Source organism: Mirounga angustirostris, unplaced genomic scaffold (assembly GCF_029215605.1).
Source record: "Mirounga angustirostris isolate CCGP_5_RB_7025 unplaced genomic scaffold, mMirAng1.0.hap1 SCAF_15, whole genome shotgun sequence".
NCBI lineage: Eukaryota > Metazoa > Chordata > Mammalia > Carnivora > Phocidae > Mirounga > Mirounga angustirostris.
Genome location: NW_026991723.1, coordinates 85,070,443 through 85,086,939, shown reverse-complemented (window position 1 = coordinate 85,086,939; position 16,497 = coordinate 85,070,443). Strand labels below are relative to the sequence as shown.

The following is a 16,497-nucleotide window of genomic DNA, read 5'->3' as shown; positions in this document are numbered from 1 at the left end:
GAATAATAAGCAGCACTTTATTGGAATAACAGGATTTATGACAGTCCTACCTGCTACAATTTCTGGGTGCTCATTCAGTACTAGGTACTTCACAAACATTATCTCTGATCCTCAAAACTACAGTAGAGAAAATGCATTGAAATGTCACAGGAACTGTCCGAAGTCACACAGCTGGAAAGGGTGGGTCTCAAGAACCAATCGAACAACAGAGATCCTTGAGTGCCTCCTGCCCCCTAGGCCCTGGGTTGGGGTCAGGCACACACCAGTGAGTGAGAGGCATCCTTGTGCTAGCCGCCCAGAAGGGATCCTGCACTCCAGCAGAGAACCCGGCACTGAACAAGCTGGTCCCACCAAAGATGGATCCACTTTCTTAGAACTGGGAAACCAATCGGATGGCCAAAGTTTCACAGGAAGGCATCAACGGCCAAAGAAGACAGCACAACCGTCTTTGGCAGAATAAGGGTGAATGAGGACTCTTGTCATTCATGAGCCCAAGGACCTTCCGACAGGAGTGACACGCGCGTTTTGTTAGCACAGGGCATACTTAAGGTAAACACGCAGGGCAATGGAACATAAAGATGGGTGTGTTCATTGCCTCTAGGTAGCAAGCGATTAAGTACCTCTAAGTGTGTCACCAGAAGCAATGCTTAGGGCCAACGAGGCAAGCTTTACTCTCTCATTCAAAATTATGGATGCTGTCTCGCCAGTGGATCATGAGATCGTTCATGCTATAAAACAAGTCAGGCATGAGAAACCGCACTCTGACAAAGGATCTCAGCCCTGAATGAGAGTTGTGCATCGCTCATTGTCTTAGAGACAATCAAAAGACAAATCTGAGGAAGAAGGAGCCTCCTTCTCTGGGATAAGTGATAAATATATTCCATCCAAATTCTAGGCTGGAGCACTGAGATTTTTTTTTTTTTTTAAACATAAACAGGTGAGGACCATCCTTGGTTATTAATAAAAAGAGGGGGAAATGCACTGGGTATTCAGGGCGCAAACACCGAACGCACGACAATGGATGCTGTCCACAGGAAAGGTGGCTTCAGATCACAATTTCTTTTGTCCTAATGTTAGCAAATGAATGCATTTCTTCCACTACAAAAGTGAGGAGGCTTATAGGGTGTGATGAAGGGTAACTTCTGATCTCATCCCCAAATCCTATGTGGCTGTCCAACTCCTCCCCAGGTTCTGCCAACGCCCCCATCTCCACTCATTAAACCATCAGGAGCTTAAGTGCCTCCGACACTCACCTGGAATGTGACCCCATGCCTACCATTGTAAGTCAGCAAGGCTGAAGCTGGGGTGCTCGGCGGCAGTGGCGATGGCAGAAGTTGGGGAGCTGGAACCAGGCAGGAGGGGAATGTGGGCTGGGCTCTGACAGGGAACGCACAGGGTCAGCAATGGCTCGGGAACCTCGGGCTTGGATGCATCCTAGGAGGCCCAACCCAGACAATGACGCTTCAAAGCAGGGGAGGCCCTAAGGTGACTGTCCGTTCAAACCAGTGACCCATCGTGGGCACGGCCGAGAACAGCTGGGTCAGGAGGAGGAGAACAGTTAAGGTTCAGTCCCGATAGGTGAAGTGGTGGGTTTGGGCCACCCACTGTCACCACAGGGCTAAGAGAAAACCATGGTAAGGGGATATCTAGATGCCCAGAGCTCCCCAGACAAAGGTCTCCAACAGCAAGAGCAGTGGCAGCCCCACCTACTGATGGGGAGGAGGTTCCTTGAGGATCCTGGAATATTCCCTTTCCCGGTCAGGAAAGCTCTGAGAAGTGGTGGGAGGAGGGGCTATGGAACAATTACAATCATAGCAACACACCTATGGCACTTTCCGCATACCAGGCATGATTCCAAGCCTCACCAACAAACCACGGTCGTCCCCGTTTAACAGATAAGGAAACTAAGGCACAGACAGGGTAAACCCCTCACCTAGGGCCACTCAGCTTAAGTGCAGGCGCTGCATGCTCATCCCTTCACTGTTCTGCCCAGCAACAGCCAACGGGACCCACGCCCACTGTTCCAGATGCTCTGTGGACTCAGGAGTTGTTGTCAGCCAGTGTCAAGGGCCTCATGCTGATGGGGTGCCAGAGAGGATGGTCCAGGGAATCGTCTGAGTATTAAACAACGCTGAGACCTAATATCCCAAGTTAGTCCCAGCGTGACTCACTCTAGGTGTGTGTGCCATTCTCAACCTCAATTTGACGAGGGGAAGGAAATGGTCACATGCAACCTCAGCTGCATCTTTGGGTTGGGGATTTGGAGCTTAGCAGCTGGATCAGAGAGACCTGGGTTCAAACCTCAGCCCTTCTCCTTACTAGCAGTAGAACTGTGGAAAGACCCAAATCTCTCAAAACCTCATTTTTTTTCTATCTGTAAAATAAAAATATTTATAAAGATAAACATTTATATAAGAGAGATTCGTTTTATAAGGCTTGAGCAGCTGTGCTATACCTATAAAGTAGAGATTATAGTAGTAATGATACAAACCCTAAAGGTTTTTTGTAAGGTTTTCTTGGTAAGGATTTATCTCGATTAAATGACAAAATGCATGCAGAGTGCTTACTACAGAGTCTTGTACATGCTAAGTGCTGGAGGAAGGTTAGGTACTATTAAAATAAATTAATATAATCCATTTTAATAAAAGCAAAAACAACTTCAGCTCCCTAAATGTGTTTAAATTAAAGAAGTTGCCTTAATTATAGCATTTCCCCCTCTCAGCCGCTAAGCCAGTCTATTATCGTGAGAGAGACAGAGCTAGAAAAAGAAACGGAAGGCTGATCTGATGTCATCTGCCCTGAGGCAGGTCTGGCCAGCCAGGCTACTTCATTCAGCCCAGAGAAAGCCTCTGAAGAGAGGCTAAGAGCAGACGAAGAGCGAGGATTAAGTGTGCTCCCCCTGTTTTCAGTACTTCTCTGACCAGGCTTCCAGAAAGGACCCTGCTGCTGGCTCCCAGGCACGCAGCCTGACAGGAAGAGAAGTAGGACGGGCAAATGCAGGCCTATTTCTGCTTGACAACTAGACAAGGACGATAAGCACACGGGGAGAAGGGTGTCAGAAAGCTGGTTTTTCTCGAGTTGTTCCCACGTTCAGGGTCTTCGCGGTCAAGGTGGTGTTTGGATGGGATGCCTGTGAAGTCTGGGCCGAAGCTGCACATTTGCTGGTGACACCCTGGGCACCCAATCCGCACACCCTGCGAGGCTCCTTCCCACAGCACCTTCAACCCAGGGAGGTGGGTATGATCGCTGCCACCTTAGATACTAGACCATGTCTGGCGCACAGGAAGCTTCCGGGAAATATTGCTCTGTTTAAATTACTGATGCTCTTGTGACCATTATGGACACTGGGAGATCCAGGCAGTTAGATCCAGTAAGCTGTTATGGGGCTAGTTAGTGGGAGAATGGGGCCTGAACCTGGCATTCCCGGCTCCTGCCCTGGGTCCTCCCACTGCCCCTCAGCTGCCTTGCTCTTGGGTTTGAGTGGAGGACGTGGGCCATTAAACCAACACTGCCTAATCTTGGCCTTGCTGAGAAACCAGAGAGAGAACGAAAGCACAGTGGGAGGGTGGCCACCCTTCAAGAGCACCGAAATATCTGTCACCTAATAATTTTTTTTTTCTTTTACAATGACGAAACTGGAAAAAGTCTTAACGTTCTCCTACCCACAGAGCACAGGATGAAGCAGAAATGAAAGCCTGGGGCAGAAAGCAGTCCCTCCGCCCCCTACCCAAGTACTTTTCCTCCAAAAAAACCAAAGGCACATTGGAAGATTTTATAGAAGTTGCCAGCTCACTCTGCCAAGCACTCCTCTCCTTCCTGCCCCAAGCCATCATTCTGTCACCCTCCTGAGAGAGGGCTTGGGGGCTGCCAGCCACAGAAAATAGCCCACTTCTAAGTGACGATGCGTGACAGAGTATCTCAGTTTGCAGAGGGTGCCGAGCTGAGCCAGGCCAGAGAGCCTTTATTGCAAGTTTGTTTGGACTGAGGCAGAGATTTTCTCCAAGCACGCTGATGACAGAGAAGTAATCTTATCTATAAAACTATAGAAGAGAGGGCTAAGAAGGTGAAGGCCATGCTGGGCAGGAGCCAGTGTGTCCTGAGCGATAATTCTCCACAAATCTTTGGGCTCCTGCTCTGATCACAGCCCTGCAGGGGAGGTGAGTGTGGAGAGAAGGGGGCCATTCCTGCGCTGCTTCCCGACTTACAAAATGTTCTCATACACCCCAGATCCAGATACACCCCCCTGTGCTGGGAAGGTGGCAGTCATTAGCCAATCATTTCACAGCTATGAATAACTAGCTTCGAGTGACTTGCCCAAGGCAACGTCACGCGGGACTGTGGCAAGGCCCTGGCGGGGGGCCGTTTGCGTGTGTTGCGTGGTGCGCAACCCGTGTGGTCATTCACAGAGACTCTGCTGGGATGGCCACGTGTGCTTCGGACTCCACATGCCCCATCGGTCAGCTGCTGACCCTTCTTCCACCGGCTTCCTGTGGTCCTCGGGAGGGAACATGGGGCTAGACGCATGGAAGCTCTCAGGGTCTGCTAAACGAACAGAGGAGTGATTCAAAAAGGATTGAAGGCAGCCTCCTTCCTCAAAGTGCTCACACAGCACAAAGCAGTGTGGGAGCTCACCAGGAAGGGAGCAGACCCACACAGAAGGGACTCAGAAAAGCTTCCTGGAAGAGGCAGTTTGGGGACAGGCCCTCAAAGATGGACCCACAGAGGAATTAGTTCAGTCTGGGCCATTTGACTGGCAGGGGAAAAGGCACAAAGAGACAAAGGTGAGGACCCAGGAGTGACAGAGGTGGTGGGGAGCACAGGCGAAGAGAAATGGAGAGAAGGCACTGGAAAAGTAGAGACTGGCCACCAGACAGCCTCCCTGCCAGGCAAGTGAGGTGTGGATAACGCCACTGGCCGTGGACTGGGGCAGGCTGGTGAAGGTTTGCTCTGCGGAGTTCTACTTCGGGGAGATGAGTCTGCCACCTGGGCAATGGACTGAGCCTAGATGAGCCATGTCAAGGAAGAAGGACAAGTGCGAGGCACCAATGCCTGGTACTGCCAGGCCTCAGCCCAGCCAGCCCCGAAAACAGGGATGCAGGAAAGCCAAGAGAGGACCACCCCTGACGCTCGGCTCCAGGAGACTCGCTGGGGCCACTAGCCATGGCTGTGCATCCATACTTGATCCGAAGTAAGATGATCCAGAGCACAGCGGAGGGGGCTCGGGGTCTCTCTCTCTCTGGGAGCTCCTAGAGGAGGCCCCTGCAGAGCGGAACACCTCCAGGAGGCGAGCGTTCCCCGAGCGCCCTGTGTGTTTGCCCGCACACGCTGTTCATTAACTTCAGTGACATAGCCATCACGGCGGATGTATAAAAGCACATCCAATTAGCCAGGCCTACATGAATATTTGCACTCTTAAATCTTTTGCATTTCGAAAGGGTTAAAGCTTATTATTAGCATATAATTTATAGTCCTTTCTCCCAGGAAAGGAATAATGCACAGTAAATGCCACATTCATTTTAATAATACATGTTACAGTCTGTGCCCAACATCTGCACAAAGGTAAAGGAGGCAGATTTTTTTGACATGTCCCACTCTGCCATCTAAACACAGGCTTTTTGTTTCTTAAGTGACGGAAGGTTTAATCAAGAAAGCAGGCAATTCATCAATCGAAACAAGGCAGCGTGTGTGCGCCTGACAGCACACACATGGTTGTGTACAGAGCGAAGCTGGCCACCTGTCAACTGCACCTTTTACATCAGGATCTACAAATACACGATGCGATCAATTCCCCATCCGCTCCCATTCATTTCTTCTTTTTCTTATTATATTTTTCTTTGCACTCGATTTTGTTGTCAGTCAGGGCAAGAATAGATGGATAGACAAGGGACGCATGGCTGTTGGAGGTGATGATAAAAATTTATATGCCTCTAAAATGACTTATTTCCTCCCTGATCTGAGTGCCATTATTATAAATATTTTTTCGCTTCATTCAGGGATTTCCCCCATCTGCTATTATCTGTGGCTATGTCAAACGGGTGCTTCTCTCTCCCCTGGATCCCTGCCACCCTCCCCCATGCTCCCCCACCAAGTCTCCGACCAGTCCTTGGTGGTTCTGAAAACCCTCGGTGGAGGGCAAAGGGAGGCAGGGGTCTGGATGCAAGGCCACGTAAGCCACACGAACACGTTCATGAAGGACAAAGGCCACGGGGGTGGGGAGGTGCCTGCGAATGCAGAGGTTGCCTGGCAGTTTGACTTATGGGGGCTTCCGCTGGAAGACACTGGGGTTCCCTCATTTGCGGTTATCGGTAACATCGTCACTCAACCCACGCACGGCTGACACTCACCCGAACGCAGGGGAAAAGGAGAACCACGGCCACGCGCATGGAAAACACGGACACAGATTCTGCCAGAATACCGTCAACCCTGCGCATGGAGCAGCTGTGGGTTAGAACACCTTACGCAGAAAAAAAAGCCAGTCTTTCTCAAGCACCCTATTGTTTTGGTCTTTTAGCCTTCATTTTCCAGCCTGGCCATGCTTTACGATCACGAAAGTATTAAGTTTACTTTCAATTTTCCAGGTGAGATTCCCCCCCCCCAATTAAAAGATAGAAATAATGTAACCACTACAAATGAAAGCAAAATATGTTTATAATTGTTTGGTGTATTGCAGAGGAGTTTTTCAATGATCACACCGTAATATATTCAGATTTCTTTCTTTTTTTTTTTGGTAATAAGATGAAGAGCTGGTGGCAGAAATTTTATCCAATTGGATGAAATATATAAATCATGAATTTCATAATACTGATAATTAAATGTCCATTTTCCAATTTAAATGAGGACTAGATTAAAACTGCATGGAGAAGGCTGATATTCAGAAATCATTAATTATTTTTAATTGCTTTGTGCTTTCCTGGTCTGATGTCAGAGTTACACACGGCTCGTACACGGTTCTGTTTCAGAGGAAATCCTCCTCCTCTCTGCACAAGTTGTTGTGAGCCAAAGCAACGAGCCCATGGACTCAGGCTTGCCCATGCTCACGGGCGTCCTGGCCCAACATCTTGAAAAGGGACTGGTTTTTAATAGGGAACAGCTGTGGAAGGCAATAAAAGGGCTTTTCCAGCCATCAGAAGGAACACTGGAAAAAATGAAAAGATTGAGAAAGCTAAAGGCAGGATGACCACACCCCACACCACCCTGTCTGCTGGGACAGTTCCAGGTTACAGCTTTTGTCCGGGTACAAGTGGGAGCCCCTTTGACTCTCAGAAGGGACGGTGTGGGCAACCAATTCCATGGTCAGCCTAACGCTGGTGGATAAATGAAGATGTCAACAAGGCAATCTGCCGACGGACGAAATGGAAGGGAAGCCGGACCCCTCAGCTTCCTGCACTGTGTTTTTGCATTGTGGCTCAACCTGAATTCATGGGCTGTTTGAGATTTTTGGTTTTATTACATGCCAGTTCCAATGTACATTTGCTTAATTCTACTATTTTACACTACTATGCCAATTTTTTCAAAAGGGAGAAAAATAAGTTCTTTGGGAAAAAAAAAATCTTCACTTGGAGATATAAATCAGTTGATAACAACAAAACAAAAGAATGGCACAGCATGGTTTTCCATACCTATTGCATCCTGTTTCTTTAAGTAAAACCGCCCTAAAGACAGATAGCAGACATTCCTTGCTCAGGAAAAGCAATCCTAGGCACCTCAGGGCTAAGCTGCTCCATACGGGGAGCCTCCGACATGGGTGCGTCCTCCAGGTTGGACCGGAGGCCAGGGAGCCCCTCATTCCTGACATCCCCCATGTCTCCAGTCCCTAAGACACGTGACACCCAACACAAGAACATTTAAGAAACCTCTCACTCAACCGCCAAGCGTGTTAGGGGTTTCAAACACGAGCAGATCCCCTGATACATGGGCACCCAGGCCGTCCTCAAACTCACTGAAAAGTGGCTGTTCTGTTGTCCACAGCCTTGTACAGGGCCCTCTTTATGAGGAAGAATTCCATAAAAGGAATAGTTAGGTTCTTCCCAAGCAACCAGCTTGGTTTTAATCTCATCCATAGAGAGACTGTCCTGATTCAAATCCAGAATCCGCTTTGTCCAAAACCACACCCACAGTTTCACCCTCCTTTTCTATCCTATATTTTTGTTCGCTCTTATTTTTTCACTTCCATTTTCATTTGGTTACATGTATTTTTGGAACTGCCTTGTATCTTTCTGGAATAGTTGGACTAGAAATAAATGGTCAGACATCTAGACATCTAAAATAATTCTAAGGGGAACAAAAAGTATAGGAGGCTGTCATTCAGGACTAGAGCAGAAGACTTTCCAGGACAGAGAATATATATATACATTAAGGTTTATTTATTTGAGAGAGAGAGAGAAAGAGAGGTGGAGAGAGAGCAAGCATGCCGGGGGTGGGGGCGAGATGTAGAGGGAGAGAATCTCAAGCAGAATCCGCACTGAGTGTGGAGCCCGACACGGGGCTAAATCTCATGGCCCTGAGATGATGACCTGAGCTGAAATCAAGAGTTGGCTGCTTAACCGAGTCACCCAGGCGTCCCCAGAACAGAGATGATATTCTTAAGAAGAAAACTAACAGCCCCCAAAAGCCTGACAAGGACTCTCAGGAGTAGGGCTTTAGGGTAGAATCTAGAAAATCAACATGGCCCAAGAACACACCCCCCAGGAGGTAAGGTCTTAAGTGGGACACGCCCATTAGAATGTTGCCGGGAGAGCGTGAGCCCATGAGCTGCCATTTATCAAACATTAAAAAAAAAAAAAAAAAAAAAGTGGTTTGCCAACTCTAACATATGTGGTTAACAGAGTGAGCCAAACCAGGCACATACCCTTTGATTTCAATCGCCTCTTTCAAGGAAAATCATCCTCAGGCCCTAACAAGAAGAGTGACATGGTAATGTGGGATGTGAGGAACAAGACAGGTGAGGAGATGGCCCAAGCAGCGGGGCTCTCACACCAGTCCACATCTGTACCACCGCAGTGTTAGACTGGTGGTAAGTGGTCTTTGGGGTACATCAGTGGACAGGAGGTTCCAGTAACTGGACAGTAAGGAAAAAAAACCCCATATTTTCTAAAAGGACCATAGGAAAATTATTGATCTGTGGCCTGGAAGTGACTTCCAGTAGAATTCGGAAGCCTGCTGGGAGTCAGGAGGCTTGGCAGCACTGAGAAAAGGCAAGGTGATCACAGGGCCCAGCACGGCTTATTAAGAGCATGTCAAATGAGCTTAGGGTCTAAACTTCTTCTTTTCTAAGATTTATTTATTTGTTTGAGAGCGAGCAGGGGGAGGGGGGCGGAGAATCCTGGAGCAGACTCTGTGCTGAGTGTGGAGCCTGACGTGGGGCTCAATCCCAGGACCCCAAGGATCATGACCTGAGCTGAAACCAAGAGTTGGGCACTTAACTGACTGAGCCACACAGGTGCCCCCAAACTTTTTATTATAAAAGTAACACTTGCCAACATACAGAAATGAGATACTGCAAAGAAGGAAATAAGAAGAAAAGAGCAGGAAAGTCTGGTGAAAACCACTGTAAACACCTTGGTGGGTACCTTTCCAGACCTTTGGATTTTTTATTTACGGTGGTGGGGGAGAAAGAGAGAGAGAACATGTGTGCAAGCAGGGGGAAGAGCAGAGGGACAGGGAGAATCTTAAGCAGACTCTACACTGAGCACAGATCCTGACGTGGGGCTTGATCCCACAACCCTCGGATCACGACCTAAGTGGAAATCAAGAGTCGGGCGCTTAACCGACTGAGCCGCCCAGGTGTTCCTGGATATTTTTTTAAATGCGAACACATTGCCCATTCTGGTTGTCACTTAACAACATTCACCCACACCTTTTTATCCAAATCATTATTTTTTGATGCCTAAAGAGTTAAGGCATCAAATGTAAGGATGTTTCATAATTTAACCCTTTGCTTTTGTTTTGGGCATTTAGGAGACCCACCCCCAAACCCCTTCTCTGCGTATTATTTTTAAGCAGCGGCAGTGCTCATCCCTGATGGTAAATCCTTCTGTACACCTCTAAGTATTTTTCAGAAGAAATTCTTACTGGCGGACACGTGAGGATCAAAGGTGGGCTTTGTGGCGGTGTGATGAGGGTACAAGATGGCACAGCAAGGGACATGAGCTTCTCAGGATTTCAGCACCGAGTTAGCAGAAGCCCCTCACCCCACTTGTGTGGGCGAGAGAGAGCTGTTGGCTGAACAGTTGGCACGTTTTGGCCGATGGACGCATCTGTACCCCAAATGGCTGGACGGGTATGAACATGAGCTCAGCTGGACAAGGGAGGACCTCGCAGAGATGGAACAGGCCGGTCGGACGTGGTGGTCCCAGACATCGGAGGTACTGGAGCAGCACCTCAGGATGATCACCTGCCCCAGAGGTCATAGAGGGTATTCCTGGGCAGCGCAGACTCTGGGCTAAAGGCTCTCCTTCCTCCTTCCCATAAACAGCTCACGAGCACCTCTGTGTCTCCTCCCCTTACTTCAGCAACTCTGAGCACTGCCTCTCCCTCTGGAGGCCTCCGTGAGAGGGACAGGAGAGGGGCTAGACTAACGGGTATGCCTTTGAGAAAACATCGAAAAGTAAATATTACTTTAATAACCACACATACAAGTTAAACGTGGGCTGCTCGCTTTTCAAACTGCATAGTTTGGAAATCTACTTCTCTTCGGAAGGGCCTGCCCGTGAAGGGAGCCGTCATTAAGTGTTTCCAGGAACGAACCAGAGCATACCAGGAGTCTGCACCAAAGGCTCAGCCCCGAAGCCTGCGGTGGACGGAGCCAGAGCCGGTTCGCAACAGTCTGAAGCTTCGTTCCATTAGCAGCAGAGTTCCAGCTACCGTGCATCCGGCACTGGGCAAGGGCGAGGGCCTGGGGCACACTTCTGCCTTGACTGTTTTTGGAATAAACCACTTGAAACCTTAACTCTGCAACCCCAAATTGAGACGTGCTACTCCGTGCCAAACGCTGTTCATGGGGGGGGGCGCGGGGCGGGGGGGAAGAGGTGGTCTCTGTTCCCTTCTACCAGAACAGCTCGCAGGCAGGCTGCCGGTGGGGGTGGGGGCGGGGAGGCTTCCCAGCTGCACCATGGTTGCCCAGTGCTGAGCTTGCAGGCCTTATGGAGCCAGCGGGCCCTGCGGGCTCTTTCTGGCAGCCTTCCCACAAAGCAGTCTTGGACCCTGGTGGAACAATTTGGTGCCTGCAGCCGCTGAGGAGCTGGAGGCTGCCTGCTGCCAGGCGGGGCGGGGGGGGGGGGGGGAGGGCAGCCTCCACTACCTCTGTTTGGAAGATAAAATCCGACCAACTGCCACTTACATAAATGTAACAGGAAGTTTCTGAATGGCTTCCCCTGTGTCTTGAGGCTGTTACCTTGGTGTTGCTAAACTCACAGCTGAAATGAACCCAGACAACACCTCATCAAAGCTGCTGGGCGAGGAAGCAGTGGTCCACAGGCAGACAGGAACATTCCTGCCAAACCAGAGGAGATTTCGCTCTGTGGGCCCTTTTCTGCAGAAATGTCAACAGCTGGTAAAGGCATCAGAAAATCCAGGTAAGGCGGGGGGAGCTGAACACCATGGCCGGAAAAAGGTTTGCAAGCTGGAGGGAAAAAGGCATCTCCTTTGACTGAGCTTTCCAACTGCGCATTCGGAACGGGGCCACCCTGCTGGGTTTCGCAGACCTGTTTTGCGCCACTATGCCACGCGGCATCTGGGGAAATAGTCAGCTTTTGTACAAAATAGGTCATCTTTCCACACTTGTTATGCTCCTTGTCTACTTTGCTGAAATAGCCACAGCACAAAAGAAATTCTCCCTGGAGGTGCTTTTCTGAGACAACACGCTCCCTCTGCCCCTTCGGGAGCCAGGCTCCTGGAGGGGGGACCGGGGGCCAGGGCTTTAAGACGTCCTGGGTCTTCCCTTTCCCCCACCCAGAAATGGAAAAACTGGCTTTTGCTTACACTTCCAAACCTATTAGGGAGTGATCATAACAAGAGAAACTGATACTGACATGAATTATACCGTTGTTCTATTTCATCTATTTAGTAACCCCAAGTTGCAATTTTTAGAAAAAAGATTACCTTTTAAATAACGGATTCATTATGGTACATGAATGAGTGCCATGTTCCCGTGTTCAAAACGTCACTCACCATTAAGGGTGTGCGCTGGTAAGGGCACCAATTTGCCACTTCCCCCTTAGCTACAAACACCCCCGACCGGAGGCTGAGGATAATCGGAGGTGAGCTTGTGGGTTTCCCCGGCTCTTAGCTGCTAGGCACCTAATGAATCTCCACTCTGCAATCAGGCCTATAAGCGCTCCCTCCCTGGGTGAAGGTGGAAAGGCAAACTCGCACTGCTGAGGTCCCTGCCAAGGTACCACCATCCATTTCAAGGCCGAGTTCAGAAATCACAGACCCTTACGATGGGGGCGGGAGGGGAGACCGCCCGCGTCCCTTCTGGCCACAAACCTGGCTTTGGGAAATGAGAGGTGAGGACAGACCTGGACACAGGCTGGTGAGCGGGCTGGGCCTCAGCTCTGCTGCTCCCGAGACCCCATGGGAAACCCGCCCTGGCTCTGGCAGGTGAACAATGCAGTGACTATTCTCTGGAAACCTCCCTTCAAGCTCGTGAAATCCACACATTGTTTTTCATCATTAGTTTCAAAATGCGCTGAGTATCTAGCCCTTCTTTAAGTGCTGAGGTGACACAAAGGAAGGAAAGGGCTGATCTCTGCAGGGGACAGGCCCCTCGCAGGGTGAAAAAGAGACATAAGACAGATGCCATTCGAAGCCAGGAGACACGCCGAGGGAGGTGGTGCCCGGGACACAGACGCGGTAGCTGGCCATGAGCAGAGGCCCCACATACCTGATATGGCATACAGATTGGAGTGCTGGTACTCATAGTCGGCCCGAGTGCTGTTCCTCCCTCGGAAGGTAGCAGGGAGCGTTAGTGAGATGTGCCTAAGAGAGAGACAGAGGAGAAAGTAGGTTACAGGGCACACAGAGCACTCCCCAAGGCTCCGAAAGCACCCGCACCACCAACAGACACTGCAGCACAGAGCAGGGGCGCCCTGGTGAGCGGGGGGCCCCCAACAGCTCGAATCCCCCCAAGGAATTCAGAAGTTTCCCGACATAAGCAACCACCTTCTGCAATTCCAAGAGGAACATTCAAGCGGAAGAAAGGGGTTCCCCAAGCCTCATGGCATGTGCGACGCGCTTCAAGGAGGTCGGCAACTTAGTCTAGATCTCTGCCCACTGGGCAAAATACGCCAGCAGGAGCAGAACATGTGGGCCCTGAACAGGAGCCCTGGTGTGTTCCGCCGTCTTGCTTCCATTTTCCATCCGATGGCTTTCATTCCTGTCTCGCAGGGCCGCTGAAAACAGCGCAAGAAGCACTTTGTGAGTGAAGGTGTTGAGTATCATTACTCCCACGTGAGTCCAGGGAAACGAACAACCACTGAGAATCAGAATGGCATGCTCTTCTGAATTGCTACGTGTGCATGTTCGTCCTCTGGCAAGAGCACACAGTAGGTGCTCAGGAAATCACCTTTGATCGATCCAGCACGGTCTTTTTATGGCACAGGTGCTGGTCATTAAAGCTCACCGTGCCCACAGAGCCTGAGTATTCAAAATAAAAAATCCATTTGGTGTGGTCATCAGCTGCCTTTAGCAAATGCAAAAAAGATTAAAATGATAGGAAATATATTTCAAACCCAACAGGTCTGAGGGATAAAACAACAATAAGGCCTCTTACTGGTAGGACTGGGGATTGGTTTGAACTAGCTCGGTAGCCTGAGTTTTGGCCGCACTCAGTCATTTCCAAAAGGGAAAAGACCGAGGAAGGGAGCACTTGTTACAAGTTTTATGTTGTACACGCTGCCTTTTTTACACAACAAGTGCATGACCTCTAGGAATGACTCTTGTACATACAAGGCTCCCGGGAGGGAAGGTTCTCTAGACAAGACCTGTTCCCACAGAGTCTCTCGGCAACAAGATGAGCACCAAAGGCTGTAAAGGCATTTGGTTTGCTGGGCTGCAGCGTGAGCACTGAGGCAAACACCTGTGCGACGAACAGCCTGGCTCAACCGGGTGGCCAGTGGGGGGCGGCTTGCCAAGCACTGGCTGGACTCAGGGCTGGGGGGAGGGGGCACCAGCAGACCCAAGCACAGGGAGACTCTGACATGTGTGGAGTGAATCTGAGTGTCTGCTCATTACTGATGCTAATGAAGGATGCAGAGATGAGCTCCCTGAAGGAGCTCCCAGGCTACAGGGGATCGAGGTGTAGAAATAAACCACCAGATGCAACAGCACATGCGCCTGGGTGCTGAGTGAGCACAAGAGTTCCGATAAGGGGGCCAGGGTTCTAGGGACACCTTCTCAGAGGAGGACACAGGTACTGATGGAGTAAAAGGGACTCACTGGGTGGTCAGGGAAAGCCAACAGTCTGGCGTAGGGTCAGGGTACGAGTGGCAGCGAGGCTGGAAAGGCAGGCTGAGGCCAGGTTGGAACGGACAACCACCACTGCCAAGCTGCAAGACTTGATCCCCTAGGACGAGGGTTCCTAACTCTGTCCCGCCCATATCACAGCGCAAACGAGGGCACAGCGCAATACGGAGTCAGAGCCACGACCCTGGGGAGTCCGGGTCAGTGGGCCTGGGGTGTGGCCAGAAATCTGTCTTTAACAAGCTCCAGCGGTGACTCTGAAGGCTGGCCAGGTTTGGGACCCTGAGAGGATAAGGAGCAGCTGCAGAAGGGTTTTACACAGTTGATCAACGCCTCTGACCACAGCACTTAGTCAATGAAGCTGAGCAAACAGAAGAATGAATTATTGACTGTGGTTGAGCAGAACTAAAATGATGACAGGTAACCCCGCAGAGGATGCCCGCCGTGTGCCAGGCCTCAGGGGAGGCAGAGCTCACACAGTCTCATCTGGCTCCTCGCGCTGCCCCTACAAGACAAGTGCAGGGCCCAGTGCAAACTGAGAACACGAGGCCCTGGTTCAGTCAGAATTTCGAGATGCTGACACAGAGCAGTATGCCGAACGTGGGGCCTTCGGAGCCTGGGGCCTAGAGGGCCGGCGCTGGCTGCACATCCATGAAGCTGGCTGAGGGGGGCGCTGTTATTGCATCCACCATTCCACAGTGAGGGAATTTCCAGAAGCCAGGGAAGAACTATGCTGCAGGGCTGCCATACCTTGAGATTTCTAAGTCTTGAAAGCACTTTCCAAAGGTGCATCCAACCAAACTAAGGGCATCACACATCTGTGCAGTGCGGTGGCCCCTCCAGGGGCTGGAGGCATTCAGGAAGGCTCATGGACAAGGTGGGTGTTAGAGGAACTTTGGAAGACAGGCAGACCTGGGGGGCAGCAAAGATGCCAAGCAGAAGCCAGAAGAGAAAACAGGGTCGGCCCAGCCGTGCAGTGGTTAAAGAGGGGCTGAGAGTCTGGCAGGAGAAAATGCAGATGGGGCCTCAGGGTGGCAGGACAGCAGGGCCCCTATGTGCACCGAGCTCGCCCTGCAGCCGGGCGGCGGGGCAGGGGGGAGGGCATGAAAATACCCACAAAGTTACAGGAACACCTGCTTACAAATGGGAAAGTAGAAGTGCTGTGTGTGGGGGAAGTGAGGACCGCCAGGCAGGGAGGATGGGGAGCAGGGCTCCAGACTCTGTAGCGAGCCTCCTACATGGCAGGAAGTGTGGTGGAGGGAGGACCTGGAAGGAAGCTGGAGTGGCCGGAGCCTGAAGGCCAGGAGAGGGTGTGGGACCAGGCAGAAGAGGGATGCAAGGCCACACCACAGCGGGGCCCTGCATGAGCTCAGACTTGATCTAGAAGGATTAAGCAGAGATGTGAGAAGATCCAATTTGCAATTTTAAAAGATTGCCTGCGTGTGGGAAAGTGAGGAAATAAAACAGCGATGCCATGGTAGACCGGAATGGAGCAGCAAATTACAGTGGGGATTCTCGTGAAACTGCAATTATTGAGCACTTACTGTGTGTAGACCCTTCACAGTTCCTGCCAAAGTGTCCTGCTGCAAGCTTCTGAACAGTTTGGGGGAAATTCTATGGTACACAGGACTTAAAAATGAAGGATATACCAGAGAAACCAAGGTGCCTGGCTCCTTAGCTGCCTGCCCAACGTGGACTCCCTGGTCTCAACTTTTCCTGCTTCTCTGGGACATCCGATTGTGCCTGGCAAACACGATCCGAAACCCTCCCTCCCTTGGCCAGCCTCTCTTCTTTGCAGATGGTCCTTTCTGGCCCCTCCTCCAACTTTTTAAAAGTTGCTGTTTGTACGGGTTCTGCTTGAGCTCTCTCATTCCACATGCCTTCCCAAGGCAACCTCATCCCCAGCCATTCCCTGACGTTAACTGTCCTCACACACCAGCCCACCTTTCCTGACTCTGTCTCTTGCACTGCTTACTTCTCTCTCTACCCGGAAGAGGGAAAGTCCTGTAAATCTCTGAATATGCCATGTACTGTTCA

At 50.5% G+C, this 16,497-nt stretch overlaps 1 protein-coding gene across 8 annotated transcripts in view; it reads right to left on the bottom strand.

Annotated features, from left to right (window-relative positions):
* The window catches only part of MVB12B (multivesicular body subunit 12B), a 268,277-nt gene that overhangs the window by 67,635 nt on the left and 184,145 nt on the right, over window positions 1-16,497 (bottom strand). For all 8 annotated transcript variants that reach the window (XM_064579178.1, XM_064579180.1, XM_064579179.1 and 5 more), the window contains one exon: window positions 12,884-12,978. In XM_064579178.1, coding sequence (XP_064435248.1) covers window positions 12,884-12,978 — 95 coding nt within the window. The remainder of the gene's footprint in view (window positions 1-12,883; window positions 12,979-16,497) is intronic.